At 44.1% G+C, this 20,295-nt stretch overlaps 1 protein-coding gene across 1 annotated transcript in view; it reads right to left on the bottom strand.

Annotated features, from left to right (window-relative positions):
- LOC133363690 (uncharacterized) overlaps window positions 1–12,520 on the bottom strand; it is a 117,352-nt gene extending 104,832 nt beyond the window's left edge. The window contains exon 1 of the mRNA XM_061582956.1: window positions 12,263–12,520. Coding sequence (XP_061438940.1) covers window positions 12,263–12,520 — 258 coding nt within the window. The remainder of the gene's footprint in view (window positions 1–12,262) is intronic.
- Window positions 12,521–20,295: the final 7,775 nt, after the last annotated feature.

Below are 20,295 nucleotides of genomic sequence, written 5' to 3'. Positions count from 1 at the left end.
TGCATACAATAACAAGGGACAATGCAGGTTTGCTAACTTAGGGGGGTGGAAGTCCGGGGATTGACAATAAAGGGACAGATCATTCATGAAAAAATTAAATAAAAGTGGGGCTAGTATGCAGCCTTGTCTAACTCCTTTTGTTGTAGTAATGGGGTTTGTGAGATGACCTTCACGACTACATCTAACACGAAAGGATGTGTGGTGGTGCAGACGGCTAATTAAGAAGAGGAGTCTCTTGTCGATCGTAGATTTTGCGAGTTTCGCCCATAGTATCTCCCTAGGGATGGAATCAAAAGCCGATTTCAAGTCGACAAAGGCAACAAACAGGCCGTTACCCCAGCGGTTCTTGTATTTTTCAGCTAAGTGATTTAAAATCACACAGTGTTCTATCCCAGACCTACCTTTCCGGAAAGCTGCCTGCTCCCTCCCAAGGATATTATCCTCCTCCAACCAAGATGAGAGTCTCTCTTTTAAGTAGCAGGCATATAGTTTGCCAATAATGGAAAGGAGGCTAATTGGGCGGTAATTTGCTGGGTCCTCTTTGTTCCCTTTTTTAAATATAGGGATAACTATGGATTCAAGCCAAGACTCAGGGAAGCATCCGGAATTATTGATCAGAGTAAAGAAATTTGCTAGAAGAGGGGCCCACCAAGCTTGGTGCGCCTTCAACATTTCAGAAAGTATGTTATCAGGTCCAGGAGCTTTGCCGGATTTCAAGCTAGCAATCAAATCAATAATTTCTTTTTGGATTACAGGTGGCCAAGTGGGAAGATTTGTTAAATTATCAATAAAGGAAACAGCATTTACAGTCTCGTTGTTTGCAGAAAAATATTTCTCCCAGAGGTATGGGGAAATGTGGCAAGGGGCCGGATTTAGTGGGCTCATAGAACCAGAAATCAGCTCCCAAAAACACTTCGAATTATTTGATCTGGAGGCTTGAATTAAGGCTTCCCAATCTTCGTGCATCACCTGCCTTTTTTTGATGACTATCATATGCTTGTAGTATTTTTTGATAATAAAATACTCAGGGGGGAGGGTGGTTAAATTTTGGTGTCGATATTGAAGGTATAGCCGTCTCAGCTGTTTCTTAGCATCAAGACAGTCCTTATCAAACCATCTGGGAAAACCAGTGGTAGGAGGAGCCCTGAAGGAAGAAGATGGTGGGATAATAGAGGCTTTAAGTTAGGTAATTAAGGAGTTATACGCTATTGACGCTAAATATGAATCAGAAGCATGCATGATCTCCCTCTGTAAGGACAGGGCAGAGGGGGAAGTGAGAAATAAGGCCACATTAGAGGCTACTGTGGGAGTCCAAAATGTCCTTTTATGGGTAGGGTGGATTAGATTTGCCATTGGTTTATGGGTAAGGAGCAAGTGACTGCGTTCTGGTAGATAAAAGGAAAAGGTAAGGGGAAGGTGATCACTATCCTGTCTGGAGCCGACAGAAAAGTCCAAAATAAACCTGAACAGGGAATGCGAGATCAAGGCGTAATCGATGACACTGCACCTGAGGCCACTTGGGCTAGTCACTGCCTGTCGGCCTCAGAGGAAGGCAATGGTAAACCCCCTCTGAATACCGCTTACCATGAAAACCCTATTCGTAGGGTCGCCGTAAGTCAGAACTGACTTGAAGGCAGTCCATTTCATCCATGAAATTCGCTGCTACAAGAGGTAGTGATAGCCACCAATTTGCTGGCTTTAAAAAAGAATTCGGCAAACTCATGGAGGAGAAGGCTATCAGTGGCTACTAGCCACAGTTTCTACTTTCTGCCTGCACTGTTGGAGGCAGTTTCCTTTGAATACCAGTTGCTGGGAATCGTAGGTGGGGAGAGTGGGTGTGCTCAGGTTCTGCTTGTGGGCTTCCCAGAGGAAGGCTGGGAAGCAGGGCCAGTGCCAAGCATTTTGGGGCCCTTGGGCACCAGCCTGCCCAGGCCCCGGCACCCACATGGACGCCCACCTTTCTACCTTCCGTGATCTGTGGCAGGGCTGCCATGGATCACAGAGAGGGAGCTCCCAGACCCCCCTGACTGCTGCGCAGTCCCGCAATGCCAACCTGCATGCCACACCTACCTCTCCCTTGACGTAAATGCCTGTCGCTCTGCGAGTGCATGCCTACCATCAACCAAGATGGCAGCCAAGGCTTCCCTAAGGGACTGATGCCTGCACCACCATCTTGGTTGATGGCACACATGTGTGCTACACATGTGCATCCCTGCCATCAACCAAGATGGCAGAAGGGGAATCAGGTAGGTGTGGCATGCAGGTGGGTGTCACAGTCCTGCGAAGCAGTCGGGGGGATGTCTGGGAGCATCCTCTTCACGATTTGTGGCAGGGTCGGGAGCTGATGTGGCCACAGATCGCGGAAGGGAGCACTACCCACGCACCCTAAGGAGGGGCCCTTCAGGGCCCCCTTGGGACCCAGGGGCCTTCGGCCAGGGCCCAACCTGGCCTCCCTCTGGCACTGGCCCTCCCGTGAGAAAAGAATGCTGGACTAGGTAGTATGGCTATTGAGGGAGGGAAGGGGTGCAATTGCCCACCTAATGAATCATAATCACCAGCCTCTCAGCTTTATTTATTTTTTAAAAAAAAGAAGTCGTTTCTATCATTTGTCGAACCTGATACATTATATTAGAGAAAATGTACAGACACAATTCTTCTCATTCTTTGTGAGAAATTAGCCTGCTCTCCTTTCATTGGTTTACTTCTCCCCCTCCCTGGAAAAATGGCTGTGCTATATGCGTTTTGGGCCTGATCAGTTAGTTCTTCTTATGTGTTTAAAATGACTGCGGCATTTGAAATGTGAAGACTGTTTCCTCTTCCCTGTCTTCTTTGTTGGTACCAGAAAATAAATGCTCATGAGTTACCCTGAATTTGTGAGCAGTGACCTAATGGGGTGACATTAACCCAAAACAAAGCACATTGAAAAGAATACTAGCTGTGCAATGACAGGGGCTTGTGCAGAATCGCTTGTCCAGCTGATGCGCTTGTACAGCAGGGGTGGGCGGGCTTCAGGCTTGCAGAGTCTGCTTTGCTTTTTAGTCCTGAAAACCCTATGTGTACTTAGAATTAGGAAGCTGCTTCATACAGAGTCAGACCACTGGTCCATCTAGCTCAGTATTGTCTACACTGACTGGCAGCGGCTCTCTGGGATTTCAGACAGGAGTGTCTCCCAGCCCTACCAGGCAACTGACCCTGGGGCTTTCTGCATACAAGGCAGGTGCTCTGCCCCTGAGCTGCTGCCCTTCCCATTGAATATTTAAAGAATTTTCAACCCAGAAATTTATTTTGATCTGGGCTCACAGTTCTTCCAATCAAAAATCCATCTGGTAACCTTCCTCCTTATACTGCCTCCTTAATTTCAGCAGTATACTTTTATTTAATTTTTTGGAAGGGTGGGGAGTCATTTTGTTGCCTTTTTTTTTAACAATTGGGAGTCAGAAATCCTTGCTAATCTACTTCGGATCACCCAGAGATCTATCTAGCTTCCTTTTATGTACAATGCACCTGTTCATTAAATTGGGGGTTATGCAAGTTGCCCTGGGCTCCTACTGGGAGGAAGGGTGGCTATACATTTAGTAAATAAATAATAAGTAATGAATAAGTCACCTTTCCAGTGCTGAATATTGGTAATTTTGTTTTGAGGAACAGATCCCAACAGGTAAAATATCTTCGGGCTGACTCCTTTTTCTAATGCCTTGGTCCTTATGAGATCCTTCTATTACTGGTATAAAATGGAGAATCCAGATGGATACATATTCATACACATCTTTTCTAGTTTTATTTTCTTCTTTAGTCTGAACTCCACTGCTTGGACTTCAAAAGCTTGCAAAGTTTTTAGTGGGCTATGCAAGACATTTCATTTCATTTGAAGACTGTTAATACAAAGGCCTTTTTGTTTTATTAGATAGGAAAACTGGAATAATATACTGAAATTAGAAAGGTAATGTGTCACCTGTAAAGATAAACTTAGCCAGTTCCTCACAGTTTTTCCAGTCTTAAGTTCAGTTCTCTACATTTCTACAACACTTTGCAATTAAAAAAAAAAGACCTCATGAAAAATTCATCTGGCTTTTGTGAGTGAATTTCACCTACTGTATATGTTTGTATATGCAATTTTGCCTCATTTTTGCACATTTTTGCAAAGCAGCTTTCCTTAATATATTCATTTTATGATCCCCCCCACTAATATATGCATTTTTAGGCACACTTTACCCGACTATATGCATTTTTGTGCATTACTTGGATGCACAACTGCACTGCAAAGTTCGGCAAAGTGTGTATTTCAAAGGAGGGCTGCGTTTCACTCTGCATATTGTTTCAGAAATGCAACTTTGGTCCATCCACCTTTAAATGTAAACTAAGCACAGGAGAGAACTTGAGCCCCAGTTGGTATGTAACCCCGTTGCGGTTTCCAGCATTAGAGCTCTTAAATACAAGCACCCGCAATGTTGTTGGGATAGAACTGGAAGCATCTTTGCCTGACTGTCATGCCAGGAAGTATTGTGTACTTTGAGTCCCTCTTACAGAAAGTAGATGCTGCTTAATTATTATTATTATTATTATTATTATTATTATTATTATTATTATTATTATTATTTATACCCCGCCCTTTTTCCAAACTGGAACTCAAGGCGGCTTCCAGATAAAAGTAAATACATGTCATTAAGAACATATCAACATATAAAACATATAAACATATAAAATCAGCATTAAAACAGAATTAAACTATTAAGATGTTAAAACCAATTAGACATACTTAAAATACTGCAACCCAGTTTAAGAGCATACAAGTAAAACAATAACATACAGCACCCTCTTCAGTCACTACCCTTAAAGCCTTCAGTTCCAAAGGCCTGCCGGAAGAAAAAAGTCTTTAGCTGTCGGCGGAAGGACTGCACAGAGGAGGCCATTCTTGCCTCCCTAGGGAGGGAGTTCCAGAGCCTAGGGGCAGCCACTGAAAAGGCACAGGGAGGTATCGTTTTGGCTGGAAACATGATGTTCTGTTGACTAACAACCTGTGAAAAGTTAGAAGGGCATCAGAGAGGCTCCAGAGATTATTAAGTGTTGGGGAAAAAAAAGGATTGATACAAAAGGCAAGGCTGGAGGCAACAGGCTCTTGTTTCACTTGGCTCTTGTAGATCCAGTTCTGTGGCATTCTCCTGCCAGTTGAATGGGATTCATTCCCTGTGGCTACTTCACCCAGGGACGTGGCTCCAACCCTGAGGATTTGCCGTGGGGTCAGAATGTGTAGAAAGGGCTCCCAGATAAGTGGCAGGTTCAGCTTTGGGCCAGATCCATGATTCTGGGGTGTGATTGAGTGGAAATAGCTATGGGGTCTCCAATTGTGTGCTTTGGGAAGTTCCAAGACCAACTTGTACAAGTCTAGTCCTTTTTAAGGTCTGCCTGTGAGCAGCCTTGAGAGAGGGGACAGAAGGGAGCAGGAAAAGGCAACCAAAATGATCAAGGGGGCGGAAAAGTTTCCCCATGTGGATAGGTTACAATAGTGGTTCCCAAACTCCCCCCTCCCACACACCACTTGAGAATTGTTGAGGGTCTTGGCAGAACATGATTTTTCTGCCTGTTTTAGCAGTTATAATGTGCCGTGCTAGATGCTGTATCAGTTTTAATTGTGTTTTCATTGCTTCTTTTCTTTCTTACAGATTGTACTTTGTGGTTTGCATGCTGTAGAATTCAAATTGTGAAACAATATATAAGCAATAAAAGAAGCAATAAAATACAATTAAGAATCAATATGAGTATTTAATGTGATGGATGTGCTGCCTCCTATCTTCTACCACAAATTCACAGACGTGGTGTAGGGCGCCTGAATGAAGTTCAGTCTATATAACACAGTTTAGGAGCCAGTGGGCAGAGCTTGGAAAAGTTACTTTTTTGAACTACAACTCCCATCAGCCCAATCCAGTGGTCATGCTGCTGGGGCTGATGGGAGTTGTAGTTTAAAAAAGTAACTTTTCCAAGCTCTGCCAGTGGGTTATAACATTTGGGCAGTAGCAGCTGGTGGCTCCATGTCAGTGGGGCAGTGGAATCCGCTCCAGGTTTTAGTCTGAACTTCAAGGAGCTGTCCAAGGAGCAACACCTTGGAAGTATGGACTGAAACCTAGAATGGATTCCCCTGTCCCACTGACACAGAGCTGCCAGCCTCTACCGCATTTGGGGCTTTTTAGTTTAGAAAGAAGTTGTTTAAGCAGGGTGGTTGGCATGCCAGAGGTATATAAAATTATGCAATTATTAAATTATTATTATTTATTAAATCATTAAGTGGTGTAGAAATAACTTTTAAATAGAATAAAACGTGTTGGTAGATTGAAACAGAAGAAATCAGTTCTTTAAAAAGCACCTTATGGAATCTTCAGAGAAAAATGTTCTGCATTTCCCCAAAACTGGGAAGAGAGGGAGCTTGATGGCTCTCATGGTGGAGATAATCACATAGCTGTGGTTCCAAATCCAGAAAACCAGTTCTTGGTACCCAATAACAAAAAATGGAAATGGACTGCCTTCAAGTTGATTCCGACTTATGGCAACCCTATGAATAGGGCTTTCATGGTAAGTGGTATCATTTACCATTTAAATGATAAAGGAGTTGGGTGATATAAGATTTTCGTTTAAATATTTTAGAGGGGAGATTAGATATTGTGGATACTTGTAAATAAAGCATAAGGAAGAGATCTCAGGTAATTAAAACAGACTGTGGGGACAGTGGAACATTTAATAAAGACCTACAGAAGAGAAATATTAACTGTCTCTGCACCACTGGAAGATTGCAAAGAACGTCCTGTTGTTGTCCCTAACAAGCTGAAATGAATGATAGTGGCTATAAAATGCCAAAACTAAAGATAAGATACGAAAAAAATGGAAATGGACTGCCTTCAAGTCGATTCTGACTTATGCCGACCCTATGAATAGGGTTTTCATGGTAAGCGGTAAGAGGTGGTTTACCATTGCCTTCCTCTGAGGCTGAGAGGCAGAGACTGGCCCAAGGTCACCCAGTGAGTTTCATGGCTGGGTGGGTATTCGAACCCTGGTCTCCCAGGTCGTAGTCCAGCACTCTAACCACTATGCCACACTGGCTCTCATAATGGAAATGGACTCCCTTCAAGTCGGTCCTGACTTATAGCGTCCCTAAGAATAGGGCTTCCATGGTAAGCGGTATTCAGAGGTGGTTTACCATTGCCTTCCTCTGAGGCTGAGAGGCAGAGACTGGCCCAAGGTCACCCAGTGAGTTTCATGGCTGGGTGGGTATTCGAACCCTGGTCTCCCAGGTCGTAGTCCAGCACTCTAACCACTATGCCACACTGGCTCTCATAATGGAAATGGACTCCCTTCAAGTCGGTCCTGACTTATAGCGTCCCTAAGAATAGGGCTTCCATGGTAAGCGGTATTCAGAGGGGGTTTACCATTGCCTTCTTCTGAGGCTGAGAGGCAGTGACTGGCCCAAGGTCACCCAGTGAGCTTCATGGCTGTGTGGGAATTCGAACCCTGGTCTCCCCGGTCGTAGTCCAACACCTTAACCCAGCCTTTCCCAACCAGTGTGCCTCCAGATGTTGTTGGACCACAACTCCCATCAGCCTCTGCCAGCATTGCCAATGGTCAGGAAAGATGGGAGTTGTGGTCCAACAACATCTGGAGGCACACTGGTTGGGAAAGGCTGCCAACCACTACACCACACTGGCTCTCGCCCAATAACAAACTAATGAAAGTCATCAATAAAAAAGAAGGTGCATGGACAGAGTGCCTTCTTCCTCCCTACTCCCCAATGATTGCCCAGAGCCTATCATTAAGAAGGAGGGGGTCCATTGCCCATTAGCCCACCCGTTTATCCTGGCTTGCCAACTCTTGAACTTGCTTCAACCTCTGGTGAGTATACTGGCTGTCCACACTTAGGGATGGAAGGTTCTCTCAGTTTCTCATTTTCCTAATCTTAAAATCCAGTTCTCCACATTCCTGTAGCAGCTTGTGAATTTTGTTTTAAAAAATCCTCATGAAAAGTCTTCAACATTTTAGCATGATTTTTTCTTCTAATAAACACATTTTTGTATGCAGTTTTGATGGATGTACACATTTTTGCAAGCAATATCTCATGATATAATGCACTTTTGTATGTTTTCACTAATACATTCATCTTTAGGCACACTTCCCCCTAATCTATGCATTTATGTAAACATTCTTTGGTTGGAGAACTGTGCTGCAAAATTCAGATAACTGAGAATATCAAAGGATGGCTATGTTTCCATTCTCATATTGTTTCGGAAAGTGCAATTTGATAGATTCGGCTTGCAATGCAAACTGAATTGAATTTCTCTTCCATCCTTATACACTCCATACATTTAAATCACATGGCTTCCTCCAAAGAATCTTGGGAACTGTAATTTACCCTTCACATAGCTACAGTTGCACTCCTAACAAACTACATTTTCCAGGATTCTTTGGGGGAAGCCATGTGGTTTATACATATGGTGCGTATGCAGCCCTACATGTTCACAGGTTGAGACAGAGGCTAGGGTTTCTGGAAGAGTCAGTAATGCCTGCCAAGCTCATGGACTCTTGAGTTACCTCTTTGCCCTCCTAGGGTAAATGATCTTGTCATTTGCGGTTCCAGGCAGGAACACAGTAACCTGCAAGTGACTCAAGATAATCAGCAAGGGGAAGTGGCCTGTATGGAGTCAGGGGGTGTTTGTTGTGATGTTCTGAATTGTCCGGTGTGATCCTGCAAAGTATGTCTGAGCATCTGTCCTGGGTATTTTAGGAACTCAAGTGCTGGCTGGTAGAGGCCAGAGTTGACACTGCAAATCCACCTACTGCAAAATTTATTTATTTATTATTTGATTTATATCCTGCCCTTCCTGCCAGCAGGAGCCCAGGGCAGCAAACAAAAGCACTAAAAACTTTAAAACGTCATGAAAATGAATTTTAAAACACATTAAAACAAAACATCTTTAAAAATGTTTGTTAAAAAAAGCTTTCAAAACATCTTCTAAGATTAAAAACATTTTTTTAAAGGTTTAAGAACATATTAAAAAGCAATTCCAGCACAGACGCAGATTGGGATAGGTCTCAACTTAAAAGGCTTGTTGAAAGAGGAAGGTTCTAAATTCTAAGTGAATTATTTTGGGGGGGGCGGTCTTTTTCTCCAGCAAAGCACACAAAGGGAAGCTGAAAGGCCCTCAAAATTTCTCAAGTTTTTTTTTTTTGGCATATCCGTAGTTGAGTCATGTTTTTTGATGCCACACATTGACTTGTATTTGCATTGTGTCAAGTGCAGATAGCATGCCACAAAGCAGTCATGGTGTATGCACCTAACCCCATGTGACACTTGCCAGTGTGTGTACCAGCGCATGGTAGATGTTCCATTAATTGCTAAACAGGGCTGTGACAGCTGTTTTTAATTGTGCTTCTTGTGCATAGGAGTTGAGACAGCTGTTTAAGGTGGAAGGCATATTAATCTTGAGTTCACTTCTTTAATATTTTTCTTTAACCCCCCCCCCACAAAGCTTGTTCTGTAAATTAACTGGAATACAAATAAGGAAGAAACAGCATCTGGATTCCAAATGTGAATATTGTATTTGGCAGTGATCATGTACCCAGCTCTTCAGGACAGGGAAAAACACCTTAAACTAGTTGTATGTACCTCTGGGTCCCCCATGCTGACAGAAAACGACACACGTGCAAGCCCTCCGTGCCTGTGCTGGGTTGAGAAGATGCTCCCAAATTAAGACCTTGTGTTGTCTCTCCCAATGCCAGCAGATGCTGCCTTTTTCTGATGTGTTGTTGCGCTGATGGTGAAGGCCTGGACTAAAAGGGAATCTTACTGTAGGTTTCTTTAGGGTCACAATTTTTAAGGCTCCTTCACCATTGTGGTGTACATCTGAGCACCCCGAAGTACTTGGAGTGACTAACCCCACAAAGCCTTACTATGACACAGATCTCTCCCTTTAAGCGCCCTCGCGGCAGCCACAGACCAACTTACTGCGGATCAACCCATCCTCCGTGCTGCTGCTATCATTGATGGATGATCTGTCAGTAACAGGGAGGGCACGATCCACACTGCATGGGCCGCCCCAGTATCTTCAGTGATATTGGCGACATCTAGATGACTCTCTGGGCACCATCTATGTGCCCAGGTGCTTGTCTTAGTCCTGGGCAATGGGATTTCACCCTGGCAACAGAAATCTGCTTCTTGGGAAACACCCCCATGACATCTTATCGAGGGGTTTTGCCTGCCTCTGAATTTCTTTGAGCATGTGCAGAGTGTCTTTGGCAGAGCACCACTACCACCTGTCCTTCAACAGAACTGGTATTAGGACTGCTTCGCTTGATTTCTTTTTCTTCTTCATTGCACAGAGGTGTACTACACTGCTGTTCTCCCTGAGGAGTCATTGGAAGGCAAAATCTGTGCTGCGTGGGTTCATTGTTATCGGGGGGGGTAGGGATGTTGGAGAATTCTGATGAAATAGGAGCAGAAATTGCTGATATTTGCTTATTTGTCCCATGTCTGGAATGGAGGTTAGTCCAGCAAATACAATCAGTATTCCTTTCAGCCTGCAAATGATACGTAATTGATTATGTGTTCCCCGCCCCTCCTATTTGCATTGTGTTTCCTTTGCATTGAAATGAATGAGGTGAAATAACATAGTGACAACATAATTTACGTAATTAATGACATACATTAATTTATGAAGTTATGTAAATTTGTCACAGCAGACGGTGAGATGAATAACAGTCATTTTTGGCAGAAGATGAATTGCAGCAGAATGGAAACAGTGCTGCAGGCAACGAATACAGGGAGGAATGGAAAACTATTGCTTCTTACATCCCTTGCTTGAGGGGTTGGGGATATAGATTGGGTGCTCCTGTTTGTATCAGGAAGGTCTGCTCGTGGGAAAATTGTGCCCACAGAGAAATGGAAATGTCTGAAGTGGTTTTTGGAGGACAAGACGGAAGGACTGGCTTTTTTCTGGCATGTTTACCCTCTGGCTATTGAAGTGAAAGGTTGCCTGCATACCACATGGACTCTGTTAGAAAATGAGCATGCAGCCAGCATTTACATACAACAATAAAAGCAAAACATCCACCTCTGACCTGAATACATTTTGGCATAAAAGCACCATTAAAGACATTTGTTTGGCAACTTTGTTAGAAACTGCAATCCCAGCTGGCTTTTAGGAAGACAGATCTAGCCAATATATTCCAGAATTAGCAGTAAACAGCCCAATTTCCTAGGAAACTCTGGCACAAAGGCAGAGGGGAAATCCCTGCTCATTTGGCCGCAGCAGAACCTCCGCCCCTGTGCTGGTCCATTTATGCAAGACGTAATGTTTGACATTGGAATAGTCAGAGATGGAAACCTTGTCTGTAGAAATGTGCAAGAACAATATATCCAGTTGTGGAGTTGATCTTAAAAAGGTATTGTTCACACACCATTGAAGAGCCATCTCCTCTCTGAGGTATCAGGACACTTCCTGTAGGCAGCCTTTGCTCCGATAATTTTTTAATCTGTAGCCATTCGATTTCAGAGGGAGCCACCCCTGCCACAAAGGACACCGTGGGCTTGCAGTAAAAGCAGAGGCCCTGCCACGAGGCAACTCTGTCGAGATCAGATTTGGGTCTGACCCATGCAATGCATTGTGCCTGGATGTTCTCCTGTGCAAGGCTCATTGATAAGGGAAGGGTTTTTCTCCCTCATTCATAACACTAGAACTCGTGGACATCCAATGAAGCTGAATGTTGAAAGACTCAAGACAGACAAAAGAAAGGACTTCTTTGCTTAGTGCATAGTTAAGCTATGGAACTCACTCCCACAAGATGTAGTCATGGCCACCAAGTAGGATGGCTTTAAAAGAAGATTAGACAAATTCATGGAAGAGAAGGCTATCAGTGGCTACTAGCCACAAGGGCTATTATTCTATATCTGCTATCAGAGGCATCATCATCATCATCATCATCATACCCCGCCTTATAGCCAAAAGGCCCTCAAGGCGGCTTACAAGAAAAACACAAATATAGAAATACATCAATAAAACAATACAATTTACAGACATTAAATAACAAATAACATTATTTAAAAAAACAGCGGTTACAACTTCCAGTGAAAATACATACATTCTGGTGCAGGCGCCTGGAGTGGCAGAAACATCTCAGGTTGCCCCCAACAAAGCTGTGAGTTGGTTGTCTCTCTTTCCTTCTATGCTTGCAAGCCCAACACCTTCAGTTGAACTTCTGATCAGCTTCTCTGGTGGCAAAATACGAGTAAGCTTTCCCCAGCAGCAGCCAGTCCCGCAGCAGCAGGGTGGGTCATGGCCTGGATGTCATTCCCCATCCTGCTGCCGTAGTTGTAAATGGTGGCGGCGGTGGCGGCTCCCCACTTGGCGGCCACATAGATCTTCTTGGAGAAGGTGCACCCACCGCCCCGCTGGATGAGGGCGAGCCACGGCGTACCTGCGATGGCAGCGGCGGCCGGGAAGCTGAAGTTGGTGAGGGGGTTGCAGACGTTGATGGCCCTCATAGGTATCTAGTTGGCCACTGTGAGAACAGGATGCTGGACTAGATGGGCCTTTGGCTTGATCCAGCAACTGGGCTCTTCTATTCTTATGCGATGTAACTGCCTCCTGTTTGGACCATTGTACCCCACAATCTTGGGGATGTACAGGCAGTTGCCCAGAGGGACTGCAAACACCTCCTTGACCCTTGTCAGCATGTGTGTCAATTTAGGCAAAGAGGCAATGTGCCAGCTGCCCATCTCCCAAGCTCTGCCATGCAGTCAAGGCAACTGAACAAGCTTTGATCACAACTGGTTTCTGATTGTTAGTGGGACAACCCTCTGTGTTGTGGAGAGAGCTTTTGCTTTTATGTCCTGCAGGCATCTGTTTCGCATACGTGTGTATGTGTGCGCTCTGATCCAGCAGGACTCTAATTCCAGTTCCCAGTCTCAGGGTATGGTCTGAAGGAACATGAGGCCAGCTCCCTGCTGAAGCTAAGCAGGGTCAGGTCTGGTCAGTGCCTGGATGGGAGACCGCCTGGGAACCATCTGTAAGCCGCCTTGAGTTTCTAGCATGGAAAGAAAGGCGGGGTATAAATGTAATAAATATATAATTCCAAACTGCTACCAGGCCAAGGATTTGGAACAATATATAAAGCCTATACAACTCCAGACCAGGTTACCTGAGAGATCACCTTATCCCTTATATGCCCTGTAGGTTGCTGAGTTCTCCAAAAGAATTTCTCGTTCAAGTCCCCAAAATATCAGAAGCCCTCTCCACAGTAACTCAGAGCAGGGCTTTCAGAGTGGCTGCCCCTGTTCTGCAGAACAGCATTCTTGTGGTGCTCACTATCTGTATTTTCCAGAAATAATTGAAGGCATTTTTGTTTTGACAGTGTTTTCCAGCTGGATGTAAAGATCTGTTATTTTGTGTTGTTTAGTTGTTGTTTTATATTGTTTTGTACTGGAGCCAGAGCCAATGACAGGCATAGCCAATTAATTTGACTAATGTGGAGGACAAATGGGTTGACCATTGCTTGCATGCCTAGCCTGGGAACATCCTAAGGCAGGAGTAGCTGACATGGTGCCCTCCAGATGTTGCTGGATTCCAACTCCCATCAGCCCCAGTCAGAATGGCCAATGGTCAGAGATGATGGGACCTGGAGTCCAACATCTGGAGGGCACCATGTTGGCAATATCTGGAACCCACCATGTTGGCAACTCCTAGCGTGCTGGAGACAGAACACTAGACCACAGAATCATAGAGCTAGAAGGGAGTAGAATACTTCTAAAGGAATCCCAAAGGCCATCTAATCCAACCTGTTGCCAATGCAAGATGAAACTTTTAGTTGTATTCAATGAAGTGCTAAGCAAATTGTTCCATCAGCGCAAACATTTCTGCTTGCCCAACAGAACAATCTCCCCTCTCCTTCCCCGACATGCTGTTCTGGGGGTTCTTCCAACCCTCCAGAGCAGATTTGGAGATGGCACGGCGGCCCTCCAGGGGAGAAAATGGGGGGGGGAGTCTTGTTGCACAAGTGCAAATCCTTGTGCTGGCTTCCACTAGTGCAAGTTAGTTGAATATGGGCCTTTTCTCCCATCCAGCAAAGGAGTTCTCATGATCCAACTGCTTGCCAGCCTCAGTGAATTGATTCACGAGACATAACACATCCCTCCAATGTTTTTGGCTTCTTTTTATTATTTTCATAGCAAATGTCATTGTGCAGGGGGTTTTTCCCCACGTCTTGCTTGCTCACTTGCTCATCCTCCCGTATTTTGTCACACTCTCAAGATTTCACCGCGATAATTGTGCAACCACCAGGAGCTGTCCACAGCAGCACTTCTGCAGTGAAGAAGAGATGGAGCTCCACGCTGGAGCAGCTGCTGTAACCTGAATTGCCTGTGCCCTATTGGCTACCTGAGGCTGCACATGAAGGCAACAGGAAACCAACTTCCTCTGCAAGGCGTCTGCTTCAGGGGCTTGCTGTTCTGAGCCTGTCTCTGACTTTGCCTCATGAAGTGGCACAGACCCTGTGCCCTCTTTTTTGTATATATACAGAGAGATCCCCACCCAGCCCCCGAAAGCAAATTGGATGGTCTGTTGTGCTTTGACATTGCCACACATAAATGCACAAAAATATTTCATGCCGTTGAACTTGCTCCAGTGAGCTAGTGGTGATAATCAGAAAGGAACCAGAGCCAGACCAGAAATAAAACAAATGGCATAGGTTTCTTTAAATCAAAGCACAGAAATGATGAAAATAAACACACTCGTCAATATCTGAAATGTAAGAACCAAAAGAATTTGTGAATGAAATGTAAGAGAAAGATTTATAAATGGAAAACAATATTAGATTAGCAAATAAAAATAATTAACCAAAAGGCTACAGGTTGCAATTATGACTAGAGCTTTGCGCATACCATGGACTGCAAAAAAGACAAATAATTGGGTGTTAGAACAAATTAAACCAGAACTATCACTAGAAGCTAAAATGATGAAACTGAGGTTATCATACTTCGGACACATAATGAGAAGACATGATTCACTAGAAAAGGCAATAATGCTGGGAAAAACAGAAGGGAATAGAAAAAGAGGAAGGCCAAACAAGTGATGGATTGATTCCATAAAGGAAGCCACAGACCTGAACTTACAAGATCTGAACAGGGTGGTTCATGACAGATGCTCTTGGAGGTCACTGATTCATAGGGTTGACATAAGTCGTAGTAGACTTGGAGGCACATAACAGCAACAAAACTTTCACTAGTTCAAACTCGTTAAAAGCTTACTAAATTTCCAACCTTGTAGCAGTTTAACCTGAAGATTGAGGAGTGAGGGATTATGGCTTGTGTGGGAAAAGTGGAGAAAGACTGAAAAAGTATCCAGAATGGTGCATTCAGAGCCTCACAAAGGAACCTCCCCGAAAGTAAAATAATTTTAAAAATGATTTTATATGTAAAAATCTGTAAAAACTGCATCTGTTCAAAACTGTTCAGAGAAAATAGCCAAGAACAGCTTTTAAAACAGGAGGCAGATGCTTGAAGCAAGACATCCCTTCTTCTCTCAAAGAGAAAGGAACAGGGCAAACTGGGCTCCAAAGGCTTTGGCATGAGCAAGAACCTTGTCACAAAGCAAAAATAAAATTAAGCAAAGGACAAGCCACTCTTTCTGATCTCACTACACTTCCAATTTCTCCTCTTTGCTCTCACCTCATTTCCCCTCACTAAAACTGAGTTCTGCATTGGTAAATGCCAAATCAGGGCCAGACACCTGTAAAAACAGGTGTGTTGTGTTATTTTATTTTCAATTAATTATTTTGGGGTGGAGTGACCTATTCCCATGCCTAATCTGGGCACAAGGAGCCTCGTGAAGGTCACCCAGAGCTGCTAATGAGTCTTCTGTCTTCTTCACCCTGGTGCATGACCTCAGCTTGACTAAAGCTTTGCCAAGATTTGTTTCTCACGTTCCAGCTGGATCCAGGCAGACGGGAGACATTTCTGCTGTTAAAACAGGCATTCAGGCCTGCTTAAAACATGAGCCAGAGTTCTTTTGACCAAAGTTAGCTTCTGTTCCATTTTGTTAGTTAGTTAGTTAGCTTCTGCTCTGCTTTGCATGCAGATTCGCCTCCAAAGCATCTGTAGGGTTGGTGCAAAAAGGCAGCCTGTCAGATGAGGGCTGTGCCATAGGGCAACTCTCTGCAAGGGTTTGGGGAAGGGCCATAGCTCAGTGACAGAGCATCTGCTTTGTAGGCAGAATGTCTCAAGTCCTGCCCCTCGCCTCACCAGGAAATCTGAAGAGCTGCTGCCAGTCAGTGTAGACAATACTGAGCTGGATGGACCAATGGTCCAACTGAATATAAGGCAGCTTCCTGTTCTGGCTTCTGGGCCTGTTTTTCTGCCTAGTTCCCTACAGTGGAGAAAGGCAAACAGGCTCATTAGAGCTCTTTTGGTTAACCAGAAACCAGGCCAGTGAAAAGCAGGCCATGGCAGCCTTGCCGCACCTGACTTCGGCTTGCTTGCTTGCTCAGTTATTTGTAAAAAAACCTATACTGCTTAATGTAATAAAGATTTCTAAGCGGATGTAAATAAAAACCATTTTAAGAATGCAATTCAGTAAAATATCCTAAAAACTATATAAAAACAAACCTGTATGTCACTCCTAAATAAATCTGAGCTGCGCACATACCGTAATTGCTGCCTCATGTAATGTGCGCAAGAGATGCCATCTTTAGCCAGCCAGCCTTTCTGTCCCCATCTAATTTAATTTTGTGGCATCAGAGTTGGTTTTCCTTCAACTTGTTTATCCTGCAGCTTTGAGCACTGTGGGAGATGGCAGCTGGCTTGGCTGTACTCCTTGTCCAGACTCCCACCACCTCTTGATATTTGTCTGAAGTGTACTTCTGATGAAGTTGTCATTTGTGAGGCATAAAAACTGAAGAACAGCCCGCTGGAGTAGACCAAAAAGCCTATCAGGTCCAGCATTCTGTTCACCTAGTGGCCAACCAGAAGCCCAAACTGCAGCCTGTGGACCACCAGTGGTCCACGAGCTTCATCCAGGTGGTCTGTGGTATGTCTGCATGAAATATTCATATTGGTTTCTAACTGCATTTTAATTGCTTCTTTTATTGCTTACATTGTATTTTATAGTTTTGCCACTGAATGCAAACTGTAAGGGAATAGAAGAAATGAAAGAGGCAACAAAAATGCAATTAAAAACCATACAGCAACTAGCACACTGCATTACTTGCTACAACAGGCTCTCAAAAATTATTAAGTGGTCAGCCAAGTCTACCAGCAATTTTCAAGCGTCCCATGGGGAAGAAAAATTCAAAAACTGTCCGCAAGCAGGAGATGCGCGCAACAGCACCTCTCCCCACTGTGGTTTTCCAGCTGTTGGCCTTCAAAGCAGAGCTTGGAAAAGTTACTTTTTTGAACTACAACTCCCATCAGTCCCAGCCAGCATGGCCACTGGATTGGGCTGATGGGAGTTGTAGTTCAAAAAAGTAACTTTTCCAAGCTCTGCTTCAAAGACATACTGCCTTTGATCCTGGAGATAGCATACAGCCAACCTGATCGGTAGCCATTGTTTAATCTCATTTTAAAGCCATCTGAATTGGTCATCCTGACTACCTCTTGTGGGAGTGAATCGCATAAGCTGTCTGAGCCTTGTTTCTTGCTCCCACTCTTCTCATGGACGGGTTCCTCTTTGCTCATATGCTGTGCCCACTGGCCTGTGTATACTGTTGCTTAATTCCAGATCGGTACACAATAAAACCACACTCATCTATGATCTCACCATGGATGACGGTGCCGATTTGGTGTGCATTACTGAGACCTGGGTGGGTGAGTTGGGAGGAGTTGATCTCACCCAGTTTTGCCCACCTGGATACTTGGTACAACTCCAGCACAGGCTGGAGGAACAGAGGGGAGGGGTTGCTATGGTCCACAGAACTTCCATCTCTGTCACCAGGAAACTACCTTTGGAGCTTGCTGTGAGGGCCTGCACTTGGTTTTGGGCCAAGGAGACAGTAAACAAGGATTGCTGCTAGTGTACCATCCATCCTGCTGCCCAGCAGCTTCTTGACTGAGCTGGCAGTGGATGTCTCAGCTGTGGTATTGGAGGAACCCAGAACGATAGTCCTGGGTGACTTCAGTGAATGTTCTGAGGCTGCATCTAGTGCTCTGGCTCAGGACTTCATGGCCTCCGTGACAACCATGGGGCTGTCTCAGATTGTCACCAGTCCAACACGTAGGGCAGGGCACACCATCAACTTGGTTTTTACTCCAGATGGAGGAAGGTCTGGAGATGGATGTGTGTGGATGTCATCCCATTAGCATGGTCTGACCACTTCCTGGTGAAGTTTAGACTTACGGCTGCAATCCTTCCCTGCAGGGGTGGTGGAGGATTATGGTAGTCTGCCCCAGTAGATAGAGCAGGTGACCCCCGTTGAAGCCCTTGTCATGCTGTGGAACAACAAGACACCTCAGGCTCTTGACACAGTTGTCCCTGACTGCCTTGTCCCTGACTGCCCTCTCCAGCATTGTAGAGCCTGGTTTGCACCTTGGCACACCAGTAAAATAAGAGCAATGAAACAGGCTGGACGACGGCTGGACTGCAAGTGGCAAAAGACTGCTGTGAGGGTGATCAGGCATGAGATAAATATAACCATGCCTACTGTGTGGCGGTGAGGGTGGCAAAGAAGGTCCACTTCTCTGCTATCATTGCATCCTCAAGTAGCTGTCCAGTAGAGCTTTTTTGTATTGTCAGGGATCTGTTAACATCAACTCCAGGAAATGGAGTTTTAGACCCTTGAGAGGCCCACTGTGAATTGTTTGCAAGGCACTTTGAGGGTAAAGTTTCTCGCTCCATAGCAATCTTGATGCCCCATCTACATCTACTGTTGTCCCAAGTGAGGATGTGGGACAATATCCACTAAATTGGACTAAGTACCAGATTTTAACTCAATTCACTCTTTTTGGACCGGCATTGATTTCTTGCAGCGGGTTGCAGCTGTAATCAGCATGGATTTTTTTAAATAAATCCACTCTGAATTTTACATTATTATCTTTGTAACTGACTGTCTTCTAAGTTGATGCACTCTTAACAGCTATCTAAGTGATAATGATCACCATTTACATCCATTAACCTCCCTCCAATTTTCTCTTTGTTTTGTTAATTCTCCGAAATGGCTATTAACATTCATATTATTTTTTTTTCTTAGTCTGTCTGTTTTCTAATTCTTCTGTTCCTTAAATAATGTTTAGGTTAAGTACAGTAATCATTTCGGTCATTATTCATTATCATATTAAATTACAGAAAAAATATACTTTTCTCAATCTACCAAATAATGTATCAATGTAATGCATTTTTTTTTTCATTTTCATCTATGATGTAAATTTTTCTTTTATGTGGCAACCATGTCACAGATATCACACACAGCACAGCAGACACTCTGTGTGGGTGTTCTGTGGAGGCCCTTAAATTATGCTTTGTTGCGGAGTGTGTGGATCGCACTGGGAGACGGAGGTGGATGGGCATTGCATTAAGGTTTGCAAGCAAAGCATCATCATTTTATTACAACAAATCATCTGTCAATTGCAGCAGTTTCTCTCATAAACTGACTTATTTAGATGTTATTTTATACATACATGCAAAATTTGACTGCTTTTCCTTCCTTCCTTCCTACTACTGTATGAATTGGTCATGTCTGCCCATTACTCCAATTTACAAAAATAATTACGTTTTGCTGGAATGCAGCGAAGGACACTACTTTCTGAATGCAATAGGAGAGACTCACTTCATTCACTACTCAGTACTCAGCATATTTGTTCGACTTTCTCTGATAAGTTATATAAATAAGCCCGAGTGCTACTGCCAGAGAGGGGACAACGAATCTTATTTGTACTGCAGTGGTTGCCTGCTTCTCAGCAGTAAAATTCAAAAGTACTGCAAAACAACAAGAACAGCAAAGGGGGGAGGATCTTTAAGCAGCACATCAGTTAGCCTGAGGCAACAGACAGACTCAACGGGTGATTATCTGCCTGACTGATATGTAAATAGGGAAAAAATGTGGAACATCATAAGCATTTTCATCAGCATATTAAAAATTACATGGTTTTTTCCTCCAAAAAAATCAGCGGATCGGCAAAAGCAAAAGGGGAACAAAACAAGGTTGGATCGAGAAGGAAAGACAGACTCTCCAAATCCAGGTGAATCAGAACTAGGCAGCCAATCCCATCCCTAGTCTCAAGTGAGGTGTCCAGCGCAATGTCTGCTGCAGCTTCTTGGGATCAGTTTCAGCTGA

This window comes from Rhineura floridana, chromosome 9 (genome assembly GCF_030035675.1).
Source record: "Rhineura floridana isolate rRhiFlo1 chromosome 9, rRhiFlo1.hap2, whole genome shotgun sequence".
Lineage (NCBI taxonomy): Eukaryota > Metazoa > Chordata > Lepidosauria > Squamata > Rhineuridae > Rhineura > Rhineura floridana.
This window is presented reverse-complemented; position numbering and strand designations above follow the sequence as displayed.